At 31.8% G+C, this 25,054-nt stretch overlaps 1 protein-coding gene across 1 annotated transcript in view; it reads left to right on the forward strand.

The window, feature by feature from the left end:
* RhoGEF3 (Rho guanine nucleotide exchange factor 3) overlaps nucleotides 1-25,054 on the forward strand; it is a 941,311-nt gene that overhangs the window by 634,739 nt on the left and 281,518 nt on the right. Inside the window, exon 13 of the mRNA XM_072521630.1 lies at nucleotides 6,273-6,382. Within this exon, the coding sequence (XP_072377731.1) occupies nucleotides 6,273-6,382 (110 nt within the window). The remainder of the gene's footprint in view (nucleotides 1-6,272; nucleotides 6,383-25,054) is intronic.

The following is a 25,054-nucleotide window of genomic DNA, read 5'->3' on the forward strand; positions in this document are numbered from 1 at the left end:
ATATCGCAAAAGACCGCTATAAATCAAATGGTGGATGTTAATAATGAGAAAGAAGGTTTATTAAGGGAAAATAGAAGAAAAAATGAGCTGAAACATAATACAATTTGGAGAAATATGACTACTAGTATTAGAGATACTGCAATTGAAATACTTGGAAAAATCTCAGGAAAAAGTTTAAGAATAAAGAGACCTAAAGTGGACAAAAAAAGGTTTATTTGGTAAAATTATGGAAGTTGTACAAATGCCAGACGAATACAGAAGCAGTATATTAGTAACTGTTTACAAAAATGAAGGAGATGTTAATCAATGCCAAACTATACTACTTAGTAGTACCATGAAACCAAAATGCTTAAAAATCACTTTAAAATCACAACAACAGATGAAGTTTTCATTATAAGGCAGCTGATATAAATATAGGAATAGAGACATAAATTGTTCACACCGTATTCCTTGACCTTGAGAGTGCATATCAAAAAGTTCCTCAGGAAGTTCTTTGGTTGGCTTTCAATAAGAAAGAAGTCCCCAGTGAGTATGTAAAGATTCTGAGAGATATGACTGAGGAAGTAATAACTAATGTTAGCACATACATATTTAAGAGGGACTGATTATTTCATGTGAAAGTAGGAATATATCAGGAATTAGTGGTATTTAACATCATAGCTAATATCGACATATTATAATATATATTGTTTTACGGTTTATTAGTAGAATTTAATTTAGTTAATGACTATTATAATTGGCAGCTGACAAAAGTCAAAAGATCGGCTTATTAGCTTGAAATAACCAATATTCAAACTAAAATATACATTTCCTTAGAGTTAGATAAATTACCCTTGCGAATTCTTATTTCAAATGTTTCTTAATTTTTCTAGAAACTTTAGTACATTTAAAGTTTGACATTTTTCTGTAAATATTCAAAAACTAGAACATATGAGGCGGGGTCTTTGTTCGGGAACAAACAAAAAACTAGCTGAATATAAATATTTTCTTTCAAATTATGAATTTATGAAAACGAGTAAAATATTTTAGACAGTATTGCAATAAGCACTTACATAATAATATTTTTTAAATATTTTTATATAGCAATCTCTTTCAAATTATGTATAAAATATAAAGCTTTGTTTTGGAGGCTATTATTACTGTGCAAAGCAAAATTTTAATAATTACATTCATACACACATCTAGTACATTATTATTGGCCTAATTCTAATTTAGAAATCAGCAGTGTGCAACTTTAATTTTAATTCAACTGGTACACTTTTTAATATGTATTCTTATGGGGCCATATTAGAATTTGAATATAGAGCAAAGAAAAACGCAAGACAATGTTGCGATCACCGTACCATGAGTCTAATGTGCCACATACTAAAAGTATTCCTAAAGATTATTCATTGTAGAATATATAAAAAGTTAGAACAAGACATTGGACAAACTCAGTTCGGATTTAGAAATGCTTAAGGAACCAGAGAAGCATTATGCAGTAAATGTGCTAATACAGAGATATCTAGATGTAAACTAGGACATCTATGTCTGCTTCCTAGATTATAACAAGGCATTCGATACAGTGAAACATAATCCGTTAATAAAATTACTGAGTACAAAGAACATCGACACACGAGATATAAGAATAATAAATAATCTGTATTATGAATAAAAAGCTGTCATAAGAATTAATAATTCAAAAATTAATAAAATAAAAATCAAAAGAGGTGTTAGACAGGGCTGTGTCGTGTCGCCATCAGTGTTTAATGCATACTCAGAGGAAATATTCAAAAAAGCATTAGAGGATGAAATAGCAGGCATAAAAATAAATGGCCTCCCATACGTGAAATTAGATTTACAATACTGATAATACAATACTAAGAGCAGGAAATATTACAGATCTTCAACGAATTTTATTCTGAGAACAACTGGAGTTGACGAACAAGACTTGCGAATTATCTCAGAACTATACTGGCACCAAACGGCAACAATTGAAATAGAGCACACAACATCCGAAGACATACAAATCCGACGAGGAGTGAGACAGGGTTGCGTCTTATCACCGCTACTCTTTAATTTGTATTCGGAGTCTATATTCAGAGAAGCATTAGACGAGGTCCAAGGCGGAATTAAGATTAACGGAATCAGCATAGACAACATCAGATATGCTGATGATACCGTCTTAATAGCAAGCAACGCACAAGAACTACAAAATATAATAAATGCGGTAGTTCACCACAGCGAAATGTTCGGTTTACATCTAAACGTTTCCAAAACTAAAACTTTAGTATTTTCAAAGACACCAATAAACGTACAGGTGTGTGCCAAGGGTCAAATAATAGAACAGGTAAATTCCATAAAATATTTGGGAACAAATATCAATAGTCAGTGTAATCCAAAAAAAGAAATCCTGTCAAGAATCGAACAAGCAAGGAAAACATTCATGAGCATTAAAACATTTTTTACAAGATCAGACCTTAGTCTACAGCTTAGAATCCGAATGATCAGATGTTACGTTTTTTCTGTCTTACTGTATGGCTGTGAAAGTTGGACAATGGACTCCGAAGTAGAAAAAAGAATAGATGCCTTTGAGATGTATATATACAGACGAATGTTGAGGATTCCATGGGTACAAAGAGTTACTAATGTTGAGGTACTTCGTCGCATGTGTAAACAAAAAGAATTACTAAGAATAATCAAAGAGAGGAAAATGCAATACTTGGGTCATGTGCTGAGAGGCGAAAGATATGAATTACTTCAAGTTATACTGGAAGGAAAAGTACAGGGCAAAAGATCAGTAGGAAGACGCCAGAACTCGTGGCTGAAAGACCTGAGGAGATGGTTCGACCGCTCATCCGCAGAGATCTTTCGCGCAGCAGTTTCCAAAACTGCAATTGCCATTTGGATCGCCAACCTTCGAAAGGAGACGGCGCAATGAGAAGAAGAACGAATTTTAGATAAGGTTGTTGCAGCGAGTGAAGAATTTGGTCTATCACTAAACATAAAGAAAACAAAATTCATGGTTATGTCAAAGAAAAATATTAAATACATCAATCTACACGTAAATAATAAGACGATAGAACGAGTTCAGAATTTTAACTATTTAGGGGCAAACATTAATTAAACAAACGATTATACCAAAGAAATTAGAGGTAGAACAGAAAAGGCTAGAAGTGCATTCAATAATATGAAACAAATACTATGTTGTAGAGACCTCAGCCTAAATCTTAGAACACTAGTACTAAAGTGTTATGTATTTTTTGTTCTTTTATATGGTGTAAAGACATGGACTTTAAATAAACATTGTCTCAATAATTGGAAGCATTTTAAATGTGGACATATCGAAAAATGCTGAAAATCTCCTGGACAGACTGAATAACTAATCAAGAAGTACTAAGAATAATAGAGAACAGCTGGGATATACTATTATTTTTTTTTTTTTTTTTTTTTTTTTTTTTTCGTCTTTATAGAGGGGGGGTCTGGAATCTTCAAAAGACATCTTAGTCCAGGGCGCCGCCTGACTAACTTTAGTGCAGGATTCGTTCTTCGTACTCCCGGCGATAGTTCCCGAGGTACTTTAAAATGCCCTCTCGTCGCCGAGTCTACGCCGAACGCCTACCTGCTAAACCAGACCCTCCTCTGTCATCCAGCGATCCGGAAGCGGAATGGCCGCTGTAAGGCCGGCATCACTTCCGAATTACTACCTTTATTCATTCATTCTCCATTCATACACATCCACACTCTATTCATCAGCAAGGAGGTTCCCTGTCTCGTTCCAGGTAGCGCGTAGAAGACACTCATCGCTCCTAGTTCGGCATTATTTCCAGATGGGCATTTCCTCCTTCCCCACAGTCTGACTCACGCATTCCAACTCACACAGTGTGACCCACTTTTCTAGCTTCACCTTTCAGCATCATTCACTCTTACCTTTAGCGTTGGTTTAGCAGTCTTTCTTCCTCTTCCTTTTTCTTGATTACTGCACGGATATAGCTGTGTATATTAGTCCAAACTAATTTATTTTCAATCATTCTCTCAATCATTTCTCTCACTGTAACAAAATTCACACCTGTCTCTCTATCCATTCTGTTCCTTTCCACTATCCATCTGCTGCAATCTAACATCGTATGTGTCACAGTGTCCGAGTATCCACAGTATAGGCATTCATCTGTATCAGCCTTTCCGATCCTATAGAGGTAGGCCCTAAAACACCCGTGTCCTGTGAGCACCTGCGTCAGGAAATAATCCAGTCGCCTGTGGCCACAGTCCACCCAATCTCTTATGTTTGGGATCAGCATTTTCGTCCACTGTGCCACATCTTCCGTGTTATGGATATATATATAGCTGGGATATACTGGATTGCATCAAAATAAGAAAACTACAATATCTGAGTCATATGACACGTGGTGACAGATATGAATTCCTAAAACTAAAAATGCCGGGAAAGATTCAAGGAAAACGTAGCATAGATAGAAGAAGAATGTCCTGGGTGAGAAACCTCAGAATGGTTTAGATGCAGCTCAACTGAATTCTTTTGGGCTGTAGTGTCGAAAGTTAGAATAGCGGTGATAATTGCCAACCTTCGTCGTGGAGAGGGCACGTAAAGAAGATAGAGCAAAGGAGGAAGAATACTAGTCAGGCTTAAGGGCTTGAGGATCTTATGCAGACAAGATTTTTTGCTTGAAACAGTTAATAGGAAAACGATCAAATAAAAATATAGAAACTCATCTTATGTTTTTAGATATACGCAAGGCTTATGATACAGTTCCTGTAAAATACTATGGAAGACACTACAGGTTTCCCTCCTACAAAATGATAGATACATTCCTGGAATATACCGTATTTTACGTATAAAGTAAATGAAAAATAGAGGGCTATTTTCCACAAATCAAAAACACCGTTTTATAGGAAGTATAGGAAGGCAAATATAAAAAAGGGGATAAGAGTCTTCCATGTACTGTTTATTTTACGAAGTATTTTTTAAGGATAAATGACAGATTCCCCCGCATAATCTGAACTGGGTCACTAATGACCTGGTCTTTGCAACATCTGAAAATCCAGAGGAAGAAGTAGGTAACACTCGATTTTCCTTACAACTGAGCAATACAATAATTATACCAAAGGATCAGTAAAATTACTACTTGATTCACAACAGAATTCCACCCAAAACAAGGTGTTAGGCAAGGATATTTGATATATGCGGAAAACATATGAGGATAGAGTTTAAAGGGCGATCGCTATAGCATAATTGACCAAAATATGGGAATACATCCATATTGTAATAACCGTAAAGATAAGATCGGTCAACTTTTTAGTATTTCCAAACATAGATATAAAATAGTGGACATTGAGACAATCGATAAGGAGAAAGATAGATGCCGCTGATGTTCAGTTTATGAGGGATGGTACGAATTCCTTGGACCGACCGTTAAAAATAATTCGATTTTAAGAGAGATAAGGATGAGATATTTTCGGGTAAAGTTAAACTACCACATTTAAAACATTTTGGACATGTCATGAAATCAGACACAGTATGGAGAAATCCATCATCAAGGAAAGGTAAAGGGCCGAAAACGACGTGGACAATACTCAACAAGATCGATTGACCATATCAAGGGAATCTGCAAAACGACTGCTGAACGAATTAATAGAAATAAAGAAAGATCTATGGAGATGAATCATACGATGTTACGACTACAACTGGGCTCCCTCCGACGGTCGAATTCTGAAGAGAAAATCAATAAGTGAGTCTTGCTTACCAGTGAGCATTTTACCAACAATTACTTAGTACTAATGTTTTTTCAATAACCTTTTACAAATAATTTGATACAAGGTTGAATGCTCGAATAAATGAACTTTGATTAAATAAAAGGCAGATAGATGCCGACCACAATGTAGCTTCGCCTATTTTTTAAAAAAATTTAAATTGTTTGTCCTTGTGTAGTGTAGTGTGATGTACAATTTTATGTTTATGACATTCTTTAATTGTTGAATAGGCCAAAATTGACGAAATGCCCCTGAAGATGCTCTAGGAAGCGAAAGTGCTTGGGCAAGATTTAATTAGTAAAACTGTGCTCGATATTTGCCTTTTATTTGATCAATGTTTTTTTACAAATATGACAAAAACAATTAAAGAATTTGGACGAATCTTGAGTTTTAATTGAAATGAAGCAAAAATATTGGCAATATGGGTACAAATACAAAGTTTGAAAGGTATCTGCTCTAGTTTTATATCCTGTCTTTTTCATCTGTTGATTTCATAAATTGATTTCACAAATTGTTATTTGTTTTAGCCGCTCCACGAGAGCAACCGTCGCAGGTCTCCGGTGGGCAGTACTCCGAGCAGACGTCCGAAAGCCACCTCCACCCCTCAACTTTTAGAAGGATCCAGCTCAGATAACAAGTAAGTATTTAGTTATCATTGTAATAGCTTTCAGCTAGTGTAGTTGTGCTATGGTCTTATATTATGCTCCTAGTTAAGAAGAATATATGATAAAAATCATGCGTTTTCGTAGTAAAATTTTCATTTTTAGAGATCAATCTTTAAAACATATTGTAATGTTTTTATTAATCTAATTTATTGTTTTTATTTATTATTAAAGGTTCTACACTTATAACACTTGTAAGTTTATTTAAAGTCTTTATTTGGACAATATAACTAATTCATCTTATACTTACTAATTATATAATTTATCTACGTGCGTTACATTTTAAAAACTCGACGCGATGTTCAAAAACTAACTGTTATGTTTGCAACAAAATTCCTCTTTAAATATAAAATCCCGTTATTCGAGAATCTCGGCGATCCCGCATCGAAGAGCCGAGAAAGTCACCCATGCTGGTTTTATTCGGCCTACCTCTGGAAATTTCGAATCGTGGGTGACTCATCATCATTCAGGTAAACAGGTCTTTCAACTGAGCGCCGAAATTACTAGAAATAGAAAAAAAAATAGTAATAAAATATTTACAGTTGTATACGCCGTAATATTTATCGTAACAATATGACATGAAATTTCAATTTTAAGTTGTTGCAACAAATATGAGGTATTTGTAATATGAATTAAAAACTCAGAATTTTGTGTTACATTTCAAACGATCGCATGTCACGAGAAATGCCTCTAAGAAGACGGTTTTGGGTGTAGTCTCTATAACAGAAGTTTGGTTTTTTTGAACAACGTACTAGTTTTATTAAAAAAAAAGTTTTAAAAGTTTTAGATTGTTTGTTATGTGAAAGTTTAAATCCAGCGTTTTTAAAGCATATTTTAAATGCGTCACATGTGTTGCCAAAACTCAAAATTAAAATTTCATGCTATAGGTTTCGAAGGTCAGGCTCTAGTAATCGAATCTTTATAGTGGCCAGCCAATTTAAAACGTATCTTGATTTTTGCCGATAGTACACTTGGATTAAAAGATATCGAATTTTTACTGTCGAGCTGATACAAATTTTATTGAACATTGATTTCGGGCACGTAACTGACATTCAAAATCGACGGTCGCTTCAAGCGTTGTTTCTGAGAGGACATTTTACACAAAAAATACTGAACTTTTTTGTTTAAAATTATCTCAGCTACATTTTTTATTTAAAATATTTTTTCTATGGCGTATAGATTATTGGTAAATCGATTTTTTTGCGTTTTTACCCCCCTACGAAGTGGTTTTCAGGGAAAAGCCTGCGGGTAAAAGTGGTAAGCTTTTTTGCATCTCTTTTGGGGTCCCAAAATTATATTCCCGGCAAAATTCAGCTTGTTTGTATGATTTTTAGAGCTTGGGTGGCATTCTCGTCTCTGACGATTGGAGTAGTAGTTCACTCAAAACTGTAGAAATAAATCTGTCTCACACTACAAATTATACGATTAAATAAATCACAGTAGAATATTTGTATGAATAATAAAAATATATTAAATAAAAATATTAATTATATATATATATATATATTGTTATGGATCAGTTTATCGATCAGAAATGGAATAAAGAGTTTTTTTTATTATTTTAATATACCGCGGGCATATAAGTTAAAATACAACCCTGTACTTATTTGTAATCGTTAGAATAAGAAAAGACATTGTTTCCGTGACGGACTAGTTTTTCCTTGAAGGACTAAGTGAATAGTGAAAGGACAATGGAATTCGTGTAATTATATATTTAAGGAATAAACTTTGTAATTGTATTTTGCGGTGGACATTTTTCGAAAGTAAATAAGAATTAGATTTAGATATGAGATAACAAGAATTTGGAAGCTTATTTCGGTTGAAAAAGGCAAAATTGTTAATGGTTTCTGAAAAGTAATTTGAGTGAAATTAGTTTATTTGTTTTAAATATTATGTTGGAAATTTTCTGAATCGAAAATTAGTGGGAAAGATGAATGCTTATGATTGGTTAAAAAGGAATGATGGGGGATGAGAGAGTTTGAGAAGGTTGTCTGGGGAGATTGAAAAGATTATTATGTTACCGGCAGACCAGAAGAGAAGACGTGTTTTTTCGTGTAGTCAATCGGAGTAGGAGTGTTTTTCGTTTGTTAGTGAAAAAGGTGGAAGCTGAGAGCAGATCAAAAACGAGAAGATTAATACCTCTTTTGAGTCTGCATAGTCCACGAGATCTAATTGAGAAAGAAAGGAGAATTTGTGAATAAAGAGTACCGGTCAAAAGAGGCTTGGGCTTGTGTTTTCGGAGGAGTAGTTTGCTGGTATGCGGTTTTGGAGCGATGCTGAGAACGGGAAAGATTTGATGGTAGCCGGACATAATCAATCAAGGAAGGAACTGTGGTTTGATCGAGAGGAGACATCATTGGTGTAAAAAAATAAAGGTCAGTCAAATAATTTGAATGAAAGAAAACTTTAAGACATTCTAAAGATAAAATCAAATATAAGCATACGAACTAAGATTCCAAGTTTTAAAGAGTTATTTTTTTGTGAATAAATTATATTTTTTATATGGTAAATTTTTTAGTAGATATTATTATAAAGCAGATCAAATAGATAGTTGTTAATTAAAATTAAATTTAGAGTATAGGAGTTTGTTGGGAAAGATAATTGCCCACAAAAAGTTATTTATTAACATTCACCGTATTGCTTATTGAAATAAATAATAATTTGTGTGCATATTTATGTTGTTTTAATGTTAGTTCCGTTTCCTGTTTTATCCTGATTATGAGCAACTAGGAGATACTGAACCCACTAGAAGAGATATACAGATTGAACGAATTTAAAACGGAACATACGAAATCAATGTATTTCGGCTCAACTCCGCTCTAGGTGGTTGGCCAACAAAAGGTTGTCAAATAATTATATTATAAAAATCCAATACTTCAGCGGGCTGCTGGATTCTGAATTCATTCAAGAACAAGTCAAAACTCCACCCAAATAGGTTGCCTAGAATCACTGTGAAAACTAGACTACACAAGCAGTTATTATGCTGTCAAACCACTTATCGCTTCCTTATAGTCCAAGAGATAGAGCCGAAATTTTGAACTGATCAGTAATATGACATTTCTCTATTGGAATATATTCATTGTAACTGGGTTAAGACTGCCTTACAGACGGTCGCCCCTCGTGGTACAGGGGGTGGCTATACAGGGATGAAGTTGTAATTTTTTTCAGAAAAATTAACGATCGATAATATGGCTGAAAATTTGCCCAGAGTAAGATCTTGGTATAACCAGACGAAGTCCCAAAGGGCGGACGCGAGAGTGGATACATAAGGGGTGGCGGACAGGGGTGAAATTGCAATTTTTTGGGGAAAAATTAACGATAATTAATATGTCCGCCATTTTCATGGCTCATTATTTAGCCCCTAAAAACTCTAAATCCAAAAGGGCGGACAGCTGGGTTGGTACAGAGAGCCATAAAACGGAGTCAAATGTACCACTTGCCTGCCCATTTTAGGTCTCGGTAACAATTTTCAAACTGATTTTATTATGATGTTTTTATACCGATTGATTTGAAAATTTGTATGCTCACTTCTGTTACTATTCTGAGAAGCGTCAAGTAGAGTTTTCCTCAAAATTTTCCAAAAAAATTTCCGTAAATGAAAATTTTCGTAATTTTTTGAGGTAAAATCTAATTTATAGAATCCTTTCGATTTTCTGTAAGTTATACCATGATTTTTTCCAAAAATTTTCAAACGATTTTTACGATAAGAAAAAAAAATTAGAAAAACTTTTCTAAAACATTTGATAAAACTCTACGTCATCGTCTGAATCTTTTATAGAATATTTTGTAGTTTTAAAATGATATTATGATAATGTTTTTTTTTTCAAACTAAAGTCATATTTACTTTACAAATCACATTTTTTTCTTAAATATAAATATTTTACGAATTAATTTTTAATTGAATAAATGTTTGATATTTGATATTTTATTAAATTAAAGTAATTTTATAATGTTAACTATTAAATATTTTTGGTATAACAAATAGTAATTTTACTTATTTTTTATTACAATAAAAAGGTTTTTAAATTTATATTGCATAAATAATGGTTGTTCAGATATAAGAAAAATTTGATTTATTATTACATTAATAATCAAATACAAAATATATTATTTCTATTTATCAATAGGTAAAATTCAATTTGTAGAATTCCTTTAACATTTTACAAATAATTATTAATAAAAATCAATTTAATAGTGGAATTATCAATTTTTTAAGTTTTGAAATTTACTTTGTACTTAGATATTTTCAATATTTTTTTTAACTTTCAAATTGATTGAATTTTTTTTTTCATTAGTTAAATATAATTTTACAAATTCTGTTTGGACATTAATTTTGCATCATTATTATTTTAAAATATTAAAATAATAATGATGCGCGTTCCATTTAGATCAGTAATTCTAGACGCATGCGTTAAATGTAATAAGTATCAAGATGCTTTTATCCAACTTGATGAAACTGACTTCGATTGTAATGAAGTTTTTGAAACCTTAGAAACTTTCATATGTCACTTATATGGAACAGGACTGACGAGAACAATTCCAAAAAGAAAAGTAAACGATGTCAGATTTTCACTATTTAACCGGCAGTATAAGTTGCATGATATGAACGAGCCTTTAAAAAAAAAACTAAAAAATTTCGATGCTTCAAGCTTACCACCATGTCAAGATGAATTACACCAACATCTACTGCGAGCCCATTATATTTCAAATATTTGGACAAATGCTCATAAAAAAAGGACCAACAGAATTGATTGTTGAAGAACATGGTTGGGAGTTTGAAGATGAAACATATAAATTCAAATGGTTTAGTGGACCTCAGATGCCAGAATCAATTCGAGAAGTAGTGATTGAAAATGAAGCAGATAATGAATGTGATATTATTATTAAGTTTTTCTAAATTTTTTTTTCTTATCGGAAAAATCGTTTGAAAATTTTTGGAAAAATTCATGGTATAACTGACAGAAAATCGAAAGGAATTTCATCCCTGTCCGCCACCCCTTATGTATCCACTCTCGCATCCGCCCTTTGGGATTTCGTCTAGTTATACCAAGATCTTACTCTGGGCAAATTTTCAGCCATATTATCGATCGTTAATTTTTCCGAAAAAAATTACAACTTCATCAAACTTCAAAATTTCGGCTCTATCTCTCCGACTATTAGGCAAGCTCCTCTTTCCTTTAAAGGAGACAGATAGTTGAACGATATTTTATACAATGTCTATCACCGGGTATGGATTTATTTTTGTCCAAGTTTTATATTGGTCCACTATTTCAAATGCAGTTCAAACAGACATATATTAAATTGTATGTTCCGTTTTAAATTCGTTCAATCTGTATAAAGTAAACTGATTAAAGTAAAATTAAAAAGGCACCCTGAGAATTTTTAATAGTAATTGAATTATATGACTCTGCATAAATTAGTGAACTAATTAATTAAATAATTGGATTAATTAAATTAGTCTTAATCAATAATAAGACATCATAAAGCAGATCACAACAATATATATATATATATATATATATATATATATATATATATATATATATATATATATATATATATATATATATATATATATATATATATATATTTGGCCACTTGAGAAAAAAATAATAGCGAAAATCAAAGGTCACTCAAAGGTTTCAATGGAGCGATGCATGCTAGTTATAACAAAAAGAAATCGAAAAAGAATATAATGGATCAGACAGAAAACCAAGATCACTGATTCCACAGAATTAAATCTTTAAAATAGCAGTGGGGAGGACAATAAAAATAAACGGCAAACTAAAGTTAAAATAGGATATAGATTACACATCCAAGACAGATTACGAAATTTTCTCAAAGCATTATAAATACTTTTGTAAACATTCACTACCATGGAAATATATTTTGCGCAGAATATGGCACGGTTGGCCCAGACAGTGTGACCTCACAAGATGTCCGCTGACAGCTGTAAATTATCATTTCAACTGTCAATTATTCTTCTTTTCGTCAGCTGTCAATTCTTTTGCGTCTGTCAAATCGTCTTTTTTTCAATCTGTCAATTCGTGTCCTTTTTCGGCTGTCAAAATCGATTGTCGAAGCAGCGCAAAAGCGTACCTAACCTTAATGATTTGTAATATCGTCATATAGCACGAAGTAAGATCATCATCATCAGCCGTTTTGATTTCACTGCTGGACATAGGCCTTCCGTAAATAATTCCAATGCATTCTATCTTCAGCACCCTGAATCCAGTTGTGCTGAAACGCGCTTGATGCCATCTGACCACCTTGTTGGAGGACGTCCTCGATTACGATAAGCATCGTTTCTAGGTCTCCATTCCAGAATTTTCTTCATCCACCTTCCATCTTTGAATCTGGCAACATGGTCCGTCCAGTTCGAAGTAAGATAAATCATATCAAAGATGGGGGCGCGGACGTGCTACATGGCTAAATTAGGACACAAGGGAATCTAACATAATGGAGGGGTAGGGGAAGACGGGGGTGTCTAACATAGCTAGATGGGGAGCTGGGGGAGTGTAACATGGATATATGGGGAGATAAAGGAGTCTAATATGGCGAAATTTTAGAGGCAAGGATACCCTACATGGTTGAATGGGGGAGGCGGGGGGTCTAACATGATCTATGTATGAGATATTGGCCAGAAGCTTATAGAATTTTATAACAAATTACTTCTAATAAAAAAGATAATAAAGTGTTTAAGGAGTGTAATAATAATTACGAAATAAATAAAGAACCTACATTACAGTGGTGAAATCAATAGATATCCTAAGATAATTAAGATTTGCCACCTATGTAGTGATTAGGTTCTCCATATAAGGTAATTCTTACCGCTTATTGTAACCATAAAATACAAAACTTTGTAATAACAATTATAAAATTTATCGAATTGTCAGTTTTAGATACAGTTAGATATACCATGCCATTCCATATGTATGGAATAAATTCATTTTTGGCGTTATTATGGCGTTACTATCTGAAAAAAACCTGAAACAGGTCGATTTTTATTCTTAAATTGACAATTTACAGTATGAAAATATTATCCCGTTCCAGCACCCCCTTTGAATTATAAGCACCCCTCGAAAATTTTAAATAACAAAAGGGGGCGTGTGATACCTTATTTAGAAAGGGATTTTAGTCCTCTGTTCAGAAATATAAAGTTTTTTAAGTTTAGTGCAATCATAACTGAGAAAACTGATTTTTAAGATGTAAAATTTTGATAATGTCTATCACAAAACTTTAGGTTGAATGAAGATAATAATGTCACGTATTATTTAGAATGAATTTTCCAATGTAGTTTTCAATTAAATTAAATGTTCAAAATAACCACCATTCACTTCTTGACAATCGCCGAGGCGATTTTGGAATTCTCGCACAACATTTTGTACGACCTCGGGGGTTATTTTGTTAATTTCTTCCGTTATCCTAACTTTTAAATCAGCAATACTATTTGGTCTATTAAAATATACTTTAGATTTTAAATATCCCCATAAGAACTAATCGAGAGGAGCCAAATCGGGGATCTAGCCGGCTATTCGATGGTTCCACGTTTTCCAATCCACCTATTGGGAAAAACCTCGTTTAAATAATTTCTAACTATACGTGCAAAATGCGGAAGAGCTCTGTCTTGTTGGTTAAAAATATATTGATCTATCTCATTTGGATGATTTACATCAGGAAAAAATCTTCGTAATGTAAGCACTAAAAAGTTAATAAAAAAATCTAGATAAACCTCACCATCAACTGTGCTCTCAAAAAAATAAGGACCAATAATTTTATTGTTACTGATACCAGCCCAAATGTTAATTTTTTAGGATATTACGTGAGTCTCATACACCCAGTGAGCCTTTCTCTGAGTTTGTTAACCGTTTAGTTTAAATGAAACGTCGCTTCATCAGAAAAAACTATTTTGTTTATGAACTGCAAATCTGCGTTCATTCTGCCCATTATCATTTCACAGATTTCTTGCCTTCTATCGGGATCATCTTCATTTAACTCCTGAACTAACTGAACTTGTAAGGGTGGTATTTTTCTTTATGCAAAACTCTCAAAATGACTCTCTCAAAACTCTCAAATTTACTTACATCAATGACGACGGCCAGTTTTCGAGTTGTCTTATGCGGATTTTCCTTAATCTCTAAAAGTACATCTAACTTTTTTTCATCTGTAAATTTAACATTTCTACCTTGTTTTTCAACATTTTTTACATGTCCAGTATAACGAAACTTCTTTTCAATTTTTCTATCTGTAGACTGCGAAACTTTTTGACCAGGGTATTTATTATTAAACATTTCACAAACCTTCTTTTAAGTTCTTGTTTTATTACCAAAACGAATCATAATTAAAATGTCTATAAAATGTCTAAATGACAGCAGCCTACTAGATTCATATCAATTGTTTATTTTACTTTTTGACTAATATTTTATTATCTTCAAAGGTTTTTCCCTAATGTTTAGCAGAACAGATAAAAAAATAACTGATTATTTCTAAAGTGTATTTTAATATACCAGGCAATATTGCTGATTTAAAAGTTAGGATAACGGAAGAAACTAACAAAATTACCCGCGGGGTGGTACAAAATGTTGTACGAGAATTCCAAAATAGCCTCGGTTATTGTCAAGAAGTGAATAATGGTTGTCAAGTTGAACATTTAATTTAATCGTAAAAATCAATTTTCTCAGTTATGATGGCGCAAAATTCAAAAAACTTTATATTGCTGAACAGTGGACTAAAATCCCTTTCTAACAAGGTGCCACACGACCCCCTTTGTTATTTAAAATTTTCGAGGGAGTGCTTATAATTCAAAGGGGGTGCTGGAAGGGGATAATATTTTTATACTGTAAATTGTCAATTTAAGAATAAAAATCGACCTGTTTCAGGTTTTTTTGATAGTACATAATAACGCTAAAATTGAATTTATTCCATACATATGGACCTCATGGTATATAAAGTTTATATATAATGGTGCTAGAGGAAAATGTGCAACATCTATTGTCTAACAGCGATATGTGTCATGTATAAGGAAGATAAAACAATACAATAGTCATTATAGTAAAATATGTTTACGATTAATTCCCTACAAAAAAACTAAAACCGATATCCAAAAGTAACGAATTGCAAAACGATAGAATGAACGGGTGAACACATACTATTGTAAAAATAGAGCGTGAGTCAAGCAACAGTTAACGTTAGGTTCGCTTTTGCACTACCTCGGTAATCGATTTTGACAGCCGAAAAAGAAGACAAATTAACAAAAGGAAAAGAAGACTAGTTGACAGACAGTTGTGACGTCACACCGTCTGGCCGAACCGTCTAATACTCTGCTATCTTGGGACGTGTAGGTCCCAACAGTATCGAAAGAGCTAAAGCAATAATTGGGTGTTACAAAGTCGAAAGATCTTGATTAAGAAAAGGAAGTCAAGGAAACACAATGATGATTGGTAACTGTTATATATATATATATATATATATATATATATATATATATATATATATATATATATATATATATATATATATATATTGTTTGTTAACAATTAGCACCACTAATACATAGCACTCCAATTCTAATTAGTTTACAAAAAAATCTGTTTTTTGAGTATGTTCTGTAATATAGGACGTGAAGTTTTGATAAAAGTACTTCAGCAGCACTGTTGAGTAAATATGTGATCGAATTTATTGCATAGCCGTTAGCCATTAGCCATTATAGAAGTAGTTTTTTGTAAATCGATATTATTTAAAGGCTTATCCTGTTGGTATTGGCATTTGCAAATATACATAATTCATATTGTTATTTGTATTTCATTTTAAAGTTATTATCATTTCGCAATATATTGTTAAACCTTCTACATTGTTCCAATTTAGAATATTAGTTTTTGATAGTAAACAAAATGGTCAAATATTTACGTGTTTCGCGTTTGAATTGATGCTGATCACCTGATTTACTTTAATCGATTTTGTATTTTTATTTAAACAATAATTTAAAATTACAGTAATTGTAAAAAAATATGTCAAAATTAAACAACAAAAATATTATTAAGTATACTACTTTTCTTAATACTAGTTTGAATATAAAATTATACAGCGCCATCGAAAAAAACAACCTAACTAAAGCAGCCTTGGAATAATTGGGAATAATCCACAATTTTACTTTAAAATAAGTTCTATTTCGGAAATAGAAATTTCAAATAAACTTATTTTAAAGTAAAATTGTGGCTTATTCACACTATGAATAGTAAATCGAGATTTTATGCTATGGAATAAAAATAGTGGATGAATAACTGGTTCGTTACCGGTGTAATTATTTATAGTGGTTGGTAAATTACTGATAAAATATAACAACGTAATAAAATTAGTAAGCCTCTCTATGTGCGTATATGTGTATATAAGTATATATAAGTATATATATATATATATATATATATATATATATATTCGGAAAGATTTCCGCGGTTAGTTCAATTAAACTTAGAGCTAAGATTAATATTATTATAAAAATTAATATTAAACTCACCAGTCTTCCGGGTTAAACCGCGTCGATATCCATTTTGCCGAGCTTTCGACATCCTCTCTACTAGTAGTGAACTAGTGAGTGAACTAGAAGTGACTAGTGAGTGTAGTAGTGTCTGGGGGCTCGGGAGACTGAGACCTCGGAAGCCCTGAAGAAGACATCAGAGAGGATGTCGAAAGCTCGGCAAAATGGATATCGACGCGGTTCAACCCAGAAGACTGGTGAGTTTAATATTAATTTTTATACTAATATTAATCTTAGCTCTAAGTTTAAATATATATAATATATATATATATATATATATATATATATATATATATATATATATATATATATATATATATATATATATATATATATAAACTATCAAAGCCTGGGACTTTCGAAAAGTCCCAAGCTTTGATAGTTTGATAGCAATCTCTTGATGAAGGATCTTTCCTACTAAGTTATGCCGTTCCTTATATTCAGTTGCAGTAAATACCTGGCAGCCCCCTGTAAAATAGCCTGATCCTGAATTACAAGCAAGAAACCTTCTGTTTTAGGGAACATTTTTTCTAATGTCAACAATAGCTCGACGCCGTATTGTCGACATAGTCCTGACTTACTTCATTGGGATGTCGTCCATGTAGAGGTTTTTCCGCGTTTGCTTTCTTCTTCTTCTTAAGGTGCCATGCATTTCTGCGTAGGCGTCCACCGTACATCGTCTTGTCAGGTGAGATGTTAAATAATTCTGTTTTTAGCAGCATTGCGAAGCATTTCATAGCTGTGGATTCCTGTCCATTGTCGAATATTGCGCAGCCATGACATTTTTTTACGTCCGAGACCTCTCCTACCCTCTATTTTCCCTTCGAGTATCAGTTGCTGAAAAGTGTATCGTTCTCCTCGTATAATGTGCCCCAAGTATGCCCTCTCGAAGTATGCGTTTGCTTTACTTCGAGATATTTATACTTATCACTTTCAACCATGGCCCCAATGTTTTGGCTTGGCCATTTTGCATGTCGAATTCTCCCGGCTGAACTTTGCCTCTGACTAAATTTAGAGCACGGAACTTGTCTAGTCCGAGATGCATACTGATCTAGGTGGTTTTGAGTGGAAGCCATTAATTTCATATCATCCATATACAACACTATAGACAACATAAAGACATAAAGATACCAACTAATTTTCACCATAAAGGTTAATTTGAATTGCCAAATATTTAAATCCTCAAAATCAATAATTATATAGCCTACTTACAGTATAATGTAGTTATTACTGTATAATTAGCACCGAAGACAACATAAAGGGTAATTTGTATTGCCAAGAATTAAAATGCTCAAAATCAATTATAGGTCTAGGCTATTTACAGGTTAATATAGTTGGAGTCATGTAGGATGTTTTCTTGCGAAAAGGTCTATGATTTTTTTTTGGATTTAAGTCATTGTTGCTATAAATTTGATGAATGTAATCACGATTTGGAATTGATTTATATTGCTTTCGCTGAATAAAAGACGCAAACATTTCCATTTTAACTTTTAAATTTGTTACTTATCAAAATTTGGAAGTGGGCGGTTCTGAATTTTTATGAAACTTGCTAACAACTTCCTTTCGGGAAGTTGTGAATCAGGTTTACAGAAGTTTAGATATTGTATTAAGATGTTTCGGCATGGCGCCAAGAAGACCGATTATGAAGATTGAGGGGCACATGGCGGCGTTCAAGAATAACAAGTCGTCCAGATGGTAGCCTGGTAGTTTCACTACCAGTTTTATTGTAAGTCAATGGTTTGCAGAAGATGGAAGACCAATTTGGATGCGCGAACAATTTATCGACCAATTCGCAGTTTTGGCCTTTTTTCATTTCGGTCACACTGGGTGCTACCTCTTACTTCAGAACATTGACGTTATCATCTAAAATGGTACAGAGAACGATTGGTTTGCGACCAGGAGTAGAATGGTTGTCTTTATTAAAGAATCTCAATTTTGTTGCATCATTGCCGAGCCAGGGTCAGAAAACGACGTGGCGAACGACGAAATCTACAGTGTTTTATCGATATGCATGTTCACCGTAGTGTTGGAGTTAAAGTGATGTGAAGTCCATTGCAATGTCACTTATAATCTTCGTCAGAGTAAAGATGCCAGCTTAATAATATGTAGAATAAATTCTGATACCTCATCTCATACCCTACCTTCAGACGCTCAATTATAAAATTTTTTAGCTGGCTAACGCAAGGCCACTTATTTCGAGAGTCACCATAGACTTCTTTGAACAGGTGGGAGTCAATCTTTTTCGCTGGCCCTCGACATTTCTAGATTTATTCCCAATTAAACACGTCTGAGACATGATGGGTCAGAGACTTAATTTTCATTTGACCATTATTCTCAATCTTTGGGAGCACTTCGGGAGGAGTTAATTGGGGCATGGAACAAGATACTCCAGGACAATATTGATCACTTAATCAAAAGAGAGATAAAAAGAGGAACGAGTGGATAAGATGCAAAACCGAAACAACAGACGCTGTCGAACATGCATTTAAATTAAAATGAAAATGGGCTGGGCATAACGAAAGATATCAGGATGGAAGATGGAATAAAGAAATTGGCCGCTGGAGACCATATACTGCAAAAAGGTCAAGAGGTCGACCGCAAATGAGATAGAAAGATGACATTGAGCAAAGTGCAGGTCCAATGTGGAAAAGACAAACAGAAGACAGAGACAAATGGGAGAGGCCTATATTCAACACATGAATAGATTTTGGGCTATAGATAGATAGAATCAGAAGAGAGTTCAGAAGCATTCAAGAGTGTGTTGCTCACAGAGGATCATTAACACATTATTAATTGATTTACCTCTGTAAGTTGTTTCAATTATACTGAAATTTTGCTCGTTTGTTTATTTTGCTACACTGTATAATTGTACAAAATATTTTCAAAATATAATAACTTATAATGCGCTGAAAACGTTGCAATCATATTCTCAAGAAATACTAAAATACGCGAAGGTTGTTTACATAAGAAAGAAAAATAAGAAGAGGAAGTGCTTTGTAGGAAGAATTTTAAAAATTCTACGTTAAAATGGTTTAAGAAAATACTAGACATTCATGACTATTTTATTTATGGATCTTTGTTAGATTAATAATTATGTTCATATTCTGTTGTTCCCGTTTTCCATTTCCTTACTTCATGGCTTTTAAAACCGTATTACCAAACAAAACTACCCTTAAGTTCTTTCTTCCTTTGTGTTTATACTCTTAATTAATATTTGAAAAAGGCTTTCGGAACTATTGATTTTTATTTCCTTTGTACTACTACTTCTTCTGGATTCAACGAGATTTGTGAGTTCATAAATGTCTGTCATCGAATTATTGCGCAAAATTTCAGGTGGAGAAAAATAAAGTTTAAACGAAAAAGCGGAAGAATATTTGGGAAAATGGCAATTTATGAAGTAGAAGGTCCCGGGTTGTCGAAGGTTAAAAACTTTCAAGTGTCGTCGGGATCAGACATAACAAGGAAATATTACGTAGTAGGTATTGGATTAAACCACAATTTTCGGGGAAAAGCGTGAAAACTTAAATATTCAATAAAAGTATTATATATACATATATATATATATATATATATATATATATATATATACATATATATATATACACACATATATATATATATATATATATATATATATATATATATATATATATATATATATTGTGACGATTAGGGTTTATAGAAAATAATTTATAAGTTATATACTACATAATATTAGATATTTGGTTGTTTTAAATAAATTATATACTAGAGAATTTAATAAAAATATATTTATGTGAGGGCATTTTTAATAAATTAGCATATAATAATTATTGTAAAAAGTTGTATTTAGTAATTTTAATGTTGTAAATAGATTTAAGTGAGCCATGTGCCTAGGCAACCAACTATACATACTCCAAGTGTCAAATTAAGAATCATAATACGAATATAAGTGGGGTTATTATAATAATATATTGTTTGAAATGTGTATTTTATTAAATTAGAGTGTTAGTTACTAATTTAATTATATATTCTGATCTGAAAAGCCTAAATGTAAACAAAATTATTAATAGAAAAGAATGGAATTCTCTGGATCTCCGGAGATGGCCATGTTTGCGAAATGGTTTGTTCCAGAAAATTCAGACAAGTATTTGATAGAACAAATTAGAACATGATATCTTACGAGATGGTTCTAGAATGTCCAAAAGATATAAATACCCGTGATTTGGATTCAAGACGGCAGTTGTTGGAAGTTTTTAGTCAGAAGTCAGGCCAGTTTATTATGAAAGTTAGTTAGTGAAGTAAATTGTACAAAATTTTCAAGACAGTCAGTGAATCAGTTACAAATAGTCAAATTGTTTAATATAGTGAGTTAAATGAAGATTAAAAATTATGCATATAATTTAATGCACATTTATAATTATACACAAATAATTATTGAAGATAAAAAAAGGTATATTGGAAGAAATTAAATTATATTATGGTTGGAGATTAGTATAAATCAACTTATAATAATTGGATATTGGTATATTGAAAAGAAGAATAAATATAAATGCTGTTTGCTGGTTTGGTTGGTGGTGTATAGATGCTGGTGAAGAAAAATATATCTTAAATTGGTAGAAGCTGATAATTGAAAAAAGTAATTTCACAAAAAACAAGGATAACTGAAGTACGAAGACATTCAGTGGTGATTAGAATCTATATACTTAGTGGAAAATAGTTCATTTAGGCATTCAGTGAAAGAAAGGTACAAAATTTTGTTAATATAATTTAGTTAGTGTCATAACAATTTCAATTTTGAAGATAGTTTGTTTAAATTTTAGATTGTCTATAGAATTTAATTATTTTTATAAGAATATCAGTTTAAAGATAGTTTATTTTAAATTTACATTGACTAGGTTAGATATATATGTGTGTTTCATAATAGTTATAATAAAGATAATTTAAAAAAGTACTTACAAGCTAATTCTTTGAGAACCGCGATAAAAACCCTATATATTATATTATTAAAAATACTCATTGCTCATCATTCAAACAAAAAAAACACATCATAACAATTTGGCGCCCAACGTGGGGCTCTCTATTTAAAAGAATTAGTTTGGGAAGATAAGTGCTCTCATATAATTAAATTAATTATCAGTAGAAAGAAAAAATTATAGATTTTATTTTTAATTATATTTGAACAAGTAAAGTCTCAAAATGTCTCAAGGAAAGAAAGGTACAAGAAGCAAAAAGAATGAAGAAGATGTGGAAGTAGAAACACAACCTATACAAGAGGAGAGTTTAGTTCAAGCTCCACAAGATACTGCAGAAATGAATCCAGAAAGAGAGGAAAATGTCAATATGGCAGCTTTGATGTCATTATTGATGCAGATGAACAAGACAATGGAAGAGAATACGAAAAAAATAGAACACAAAATGGAACAGAATTCACAAGAAGTCAAAGAAGACATGAAAAAAATGGAACAGAAAATGGAAGAGAATTCAAAAGAAATCAAAGAAGACATAAAAAAATTGGAAGAGAATTCAAAAGAAGTCAAAGAAGACATGAAAAAAATGGAACAGAAATTGGAAGAGAATTATAGAAAATTAGAAAAGAAAATAGAAGATAATAATAATAAAATTGTAAAACAAATGGATAAAAAACTTGAAGCTGCAGAGAAAAAAGTAGCAAATGAAATAAAAAGTATACGGAATGACTACAAGAAAAGGATAGACATTGAGAGGACAGAAGTAAAGAGGATTATTCAAGATAATAAGATAGATATAGAACAGAAAATAGAGTTACAAAAATGTAACTTAGAAGTAAAAATTAACGAAGACAGGAGAAACACAGAAGAAAAATTAGACGATATACAACAAAATATCCAAATAAATTGTAATCAAATAAGAGATGTGGAACAGAGAATAGATGATATTTCACAAATGAGAGACATAGGGAGACCTTACTTAAATTTAACAAATGAGACTGGGATTAAATTCTCTGGTAATATAAAAAATTTGCATCCTAGAGTATACATAAATAGTTTAAAACATAAATTAAGATTTGTGAATAATATTAATGATATTAAAGATTATATTAGAGTGACATTAAATGACAATGCAGCAACTTGGTTTGCTAGTATTGAAAATGATTTAGATAACTTTCAAACATTTGAAAATAAATTTTTAAATTATTATTGGGGTGAATTAGAGCAAGCAAAGTTTAGAGAAATTCTATATTTTGGAAAGTATAATCACAATTTAAAATCAAATATGGTAGATTATGCATTAAAACTGATAACAGTTGCAAAATATTTAGAACCACCACTTAGAGAGGATGAAACAGTCTTAAAAGTATCTAGACATTTTGATGCTGATGTTGTGCAAACCGTAACTGTACAAAATATTCAAACAATAGATAGTTTTATTAATTTTATTTAAAGAATACAAAGAGGCAATATGACAAGTAATAATAACAACAAAAAAAACAATAATAACTTTCAATATAATAAAAATGATAATCAACAATATAGGCAATCATATAATAGATATGGTAATAATTTACAAAATTTTAATAATAATAACAGTAATTATAATAGACAACATTTTAATAACAGTACTAATAATAATAGACAAGATTTTAATAATAGAAGAAATACAGAGCGACCTAACTATAACAGACAGGTAAATTGTGTTCGAAGGAATAGAAGCTGCGAAGACAGGGAACAAAATAGTACAAGGCAGGAAAATGTGAGTAGAAGTCATAGTAGGGAAAGACATAGGACATCAGATCCAAGTGGTCAGATACAATCTGACAATTCTAATAATCAAAATTTTGTGCAGTAAACTTTCTGAATTACAAGTTAGGCCATTGCTATTATGAAAAACCTTCTGAATTTATTTCTTTAGATGAAGAGAAAATTATTGAATCTATTAATTTAATTTATATAAATGCTTTGGCCAAAAATAAAATGATTAAAATTATGATAGATACTGGTTCAGAAAGTACTTTAGTCTCGGAGAATTTTATTTTTAATACATTAAAACTATCAGATATAATAAAGATTCCAAAAATTAAAATTATTGGTGCAAATAATAAGAAGTTGGGTGAAATTGATAAACTAGCCAATTTTAAAATTAATATTCTTAATAAAGAAATTAATATGCAAGGATTTATTGTCAAGGATTTATGTGTTGATATATTAATGGGAAATGATGAATTGGAAAAGAAGAAAGTAAAGATAGATTTTGAAGAAAAAATGGTAACTTTGGAAGGGCAAATAATTAAATTTATGCAGAAAGATGAGGTGGAAGAAGGAATAAGAGTTGATAGGATATTATTAAAAGAAAATAATGATGTTTATGAAGAAGAAATGTATTTTGATGATAGGGAAATGTCCCAAAAGAATGTAAAGAATAATGGTAGTGAATATTTAAGGAATGGAAATTTTAAGCAGATGGATGCCTACGAGGCGGAGTGCGTAAAATTGGAAGCAAGGAATAATGAGTACATAATGAAGAATAATGTTATTTGTAAAGAAGAAGATATGAGGAAAGTTTTAAATTGCCCTGAAGAATATAAATCAATAGTCATTTCCATATTGCAGCAACACAAGGGACTTGTCAATAAAGAAAATAGAATTGCACAAAATTATATCCATAGTATAAAAGTTAAAGAAGAAAAAGATTTTAAAACAAAATCATACCCAATACCATATAAATACAGAGAAGAAGTAAACAAAACAATTAATAATATGTTAGAAGATGGGATCATTGAGAAGGCAGACACACGTTTTATTAACCCCATAGTAGTAGTACGAAAAAGATCAGGTGAAATCAGGTTATGTTTGGATGCAAGGAATATTAACAAGATTACTGAAAAGCAATTTGAAGCACCAATGAGTATAGATGGAATACTAGGAAGAATTACAGGAATGTCATTTTTCACTAAAATCGATTTACAGCATAGTTTTTGGTTAATACCTCTAGAAAGAAAAAGTAGACAGTATACAGGATTTCAGATAGATGGAGTAGTATATCAATTCAAAGTAGTACCATTTGGACTTCAATCATCTTGCAGTGCTCTATGTAGATGTCTTCATGATATTTTGGATCAATATGAACATTTTGTAATTCACTACATTGATGATAT

The sequence above is a fragment of the Diabrotica undecimpunctata genome, chromosome 2 (genome assembly GCF_040954645.1).
Source record: "Diabrotica undecimpunctata isolate CICGRU chromosome 2, icDiaUnde3, whole genome shotgun sequence".
Taxonomy (NCBI): Eukaryota; Metazoa; Arthropoda; class Insecta; order Coleoptera; family Chrysomelidae; genus Diabrotica; species Diabrotica undecimpunctata.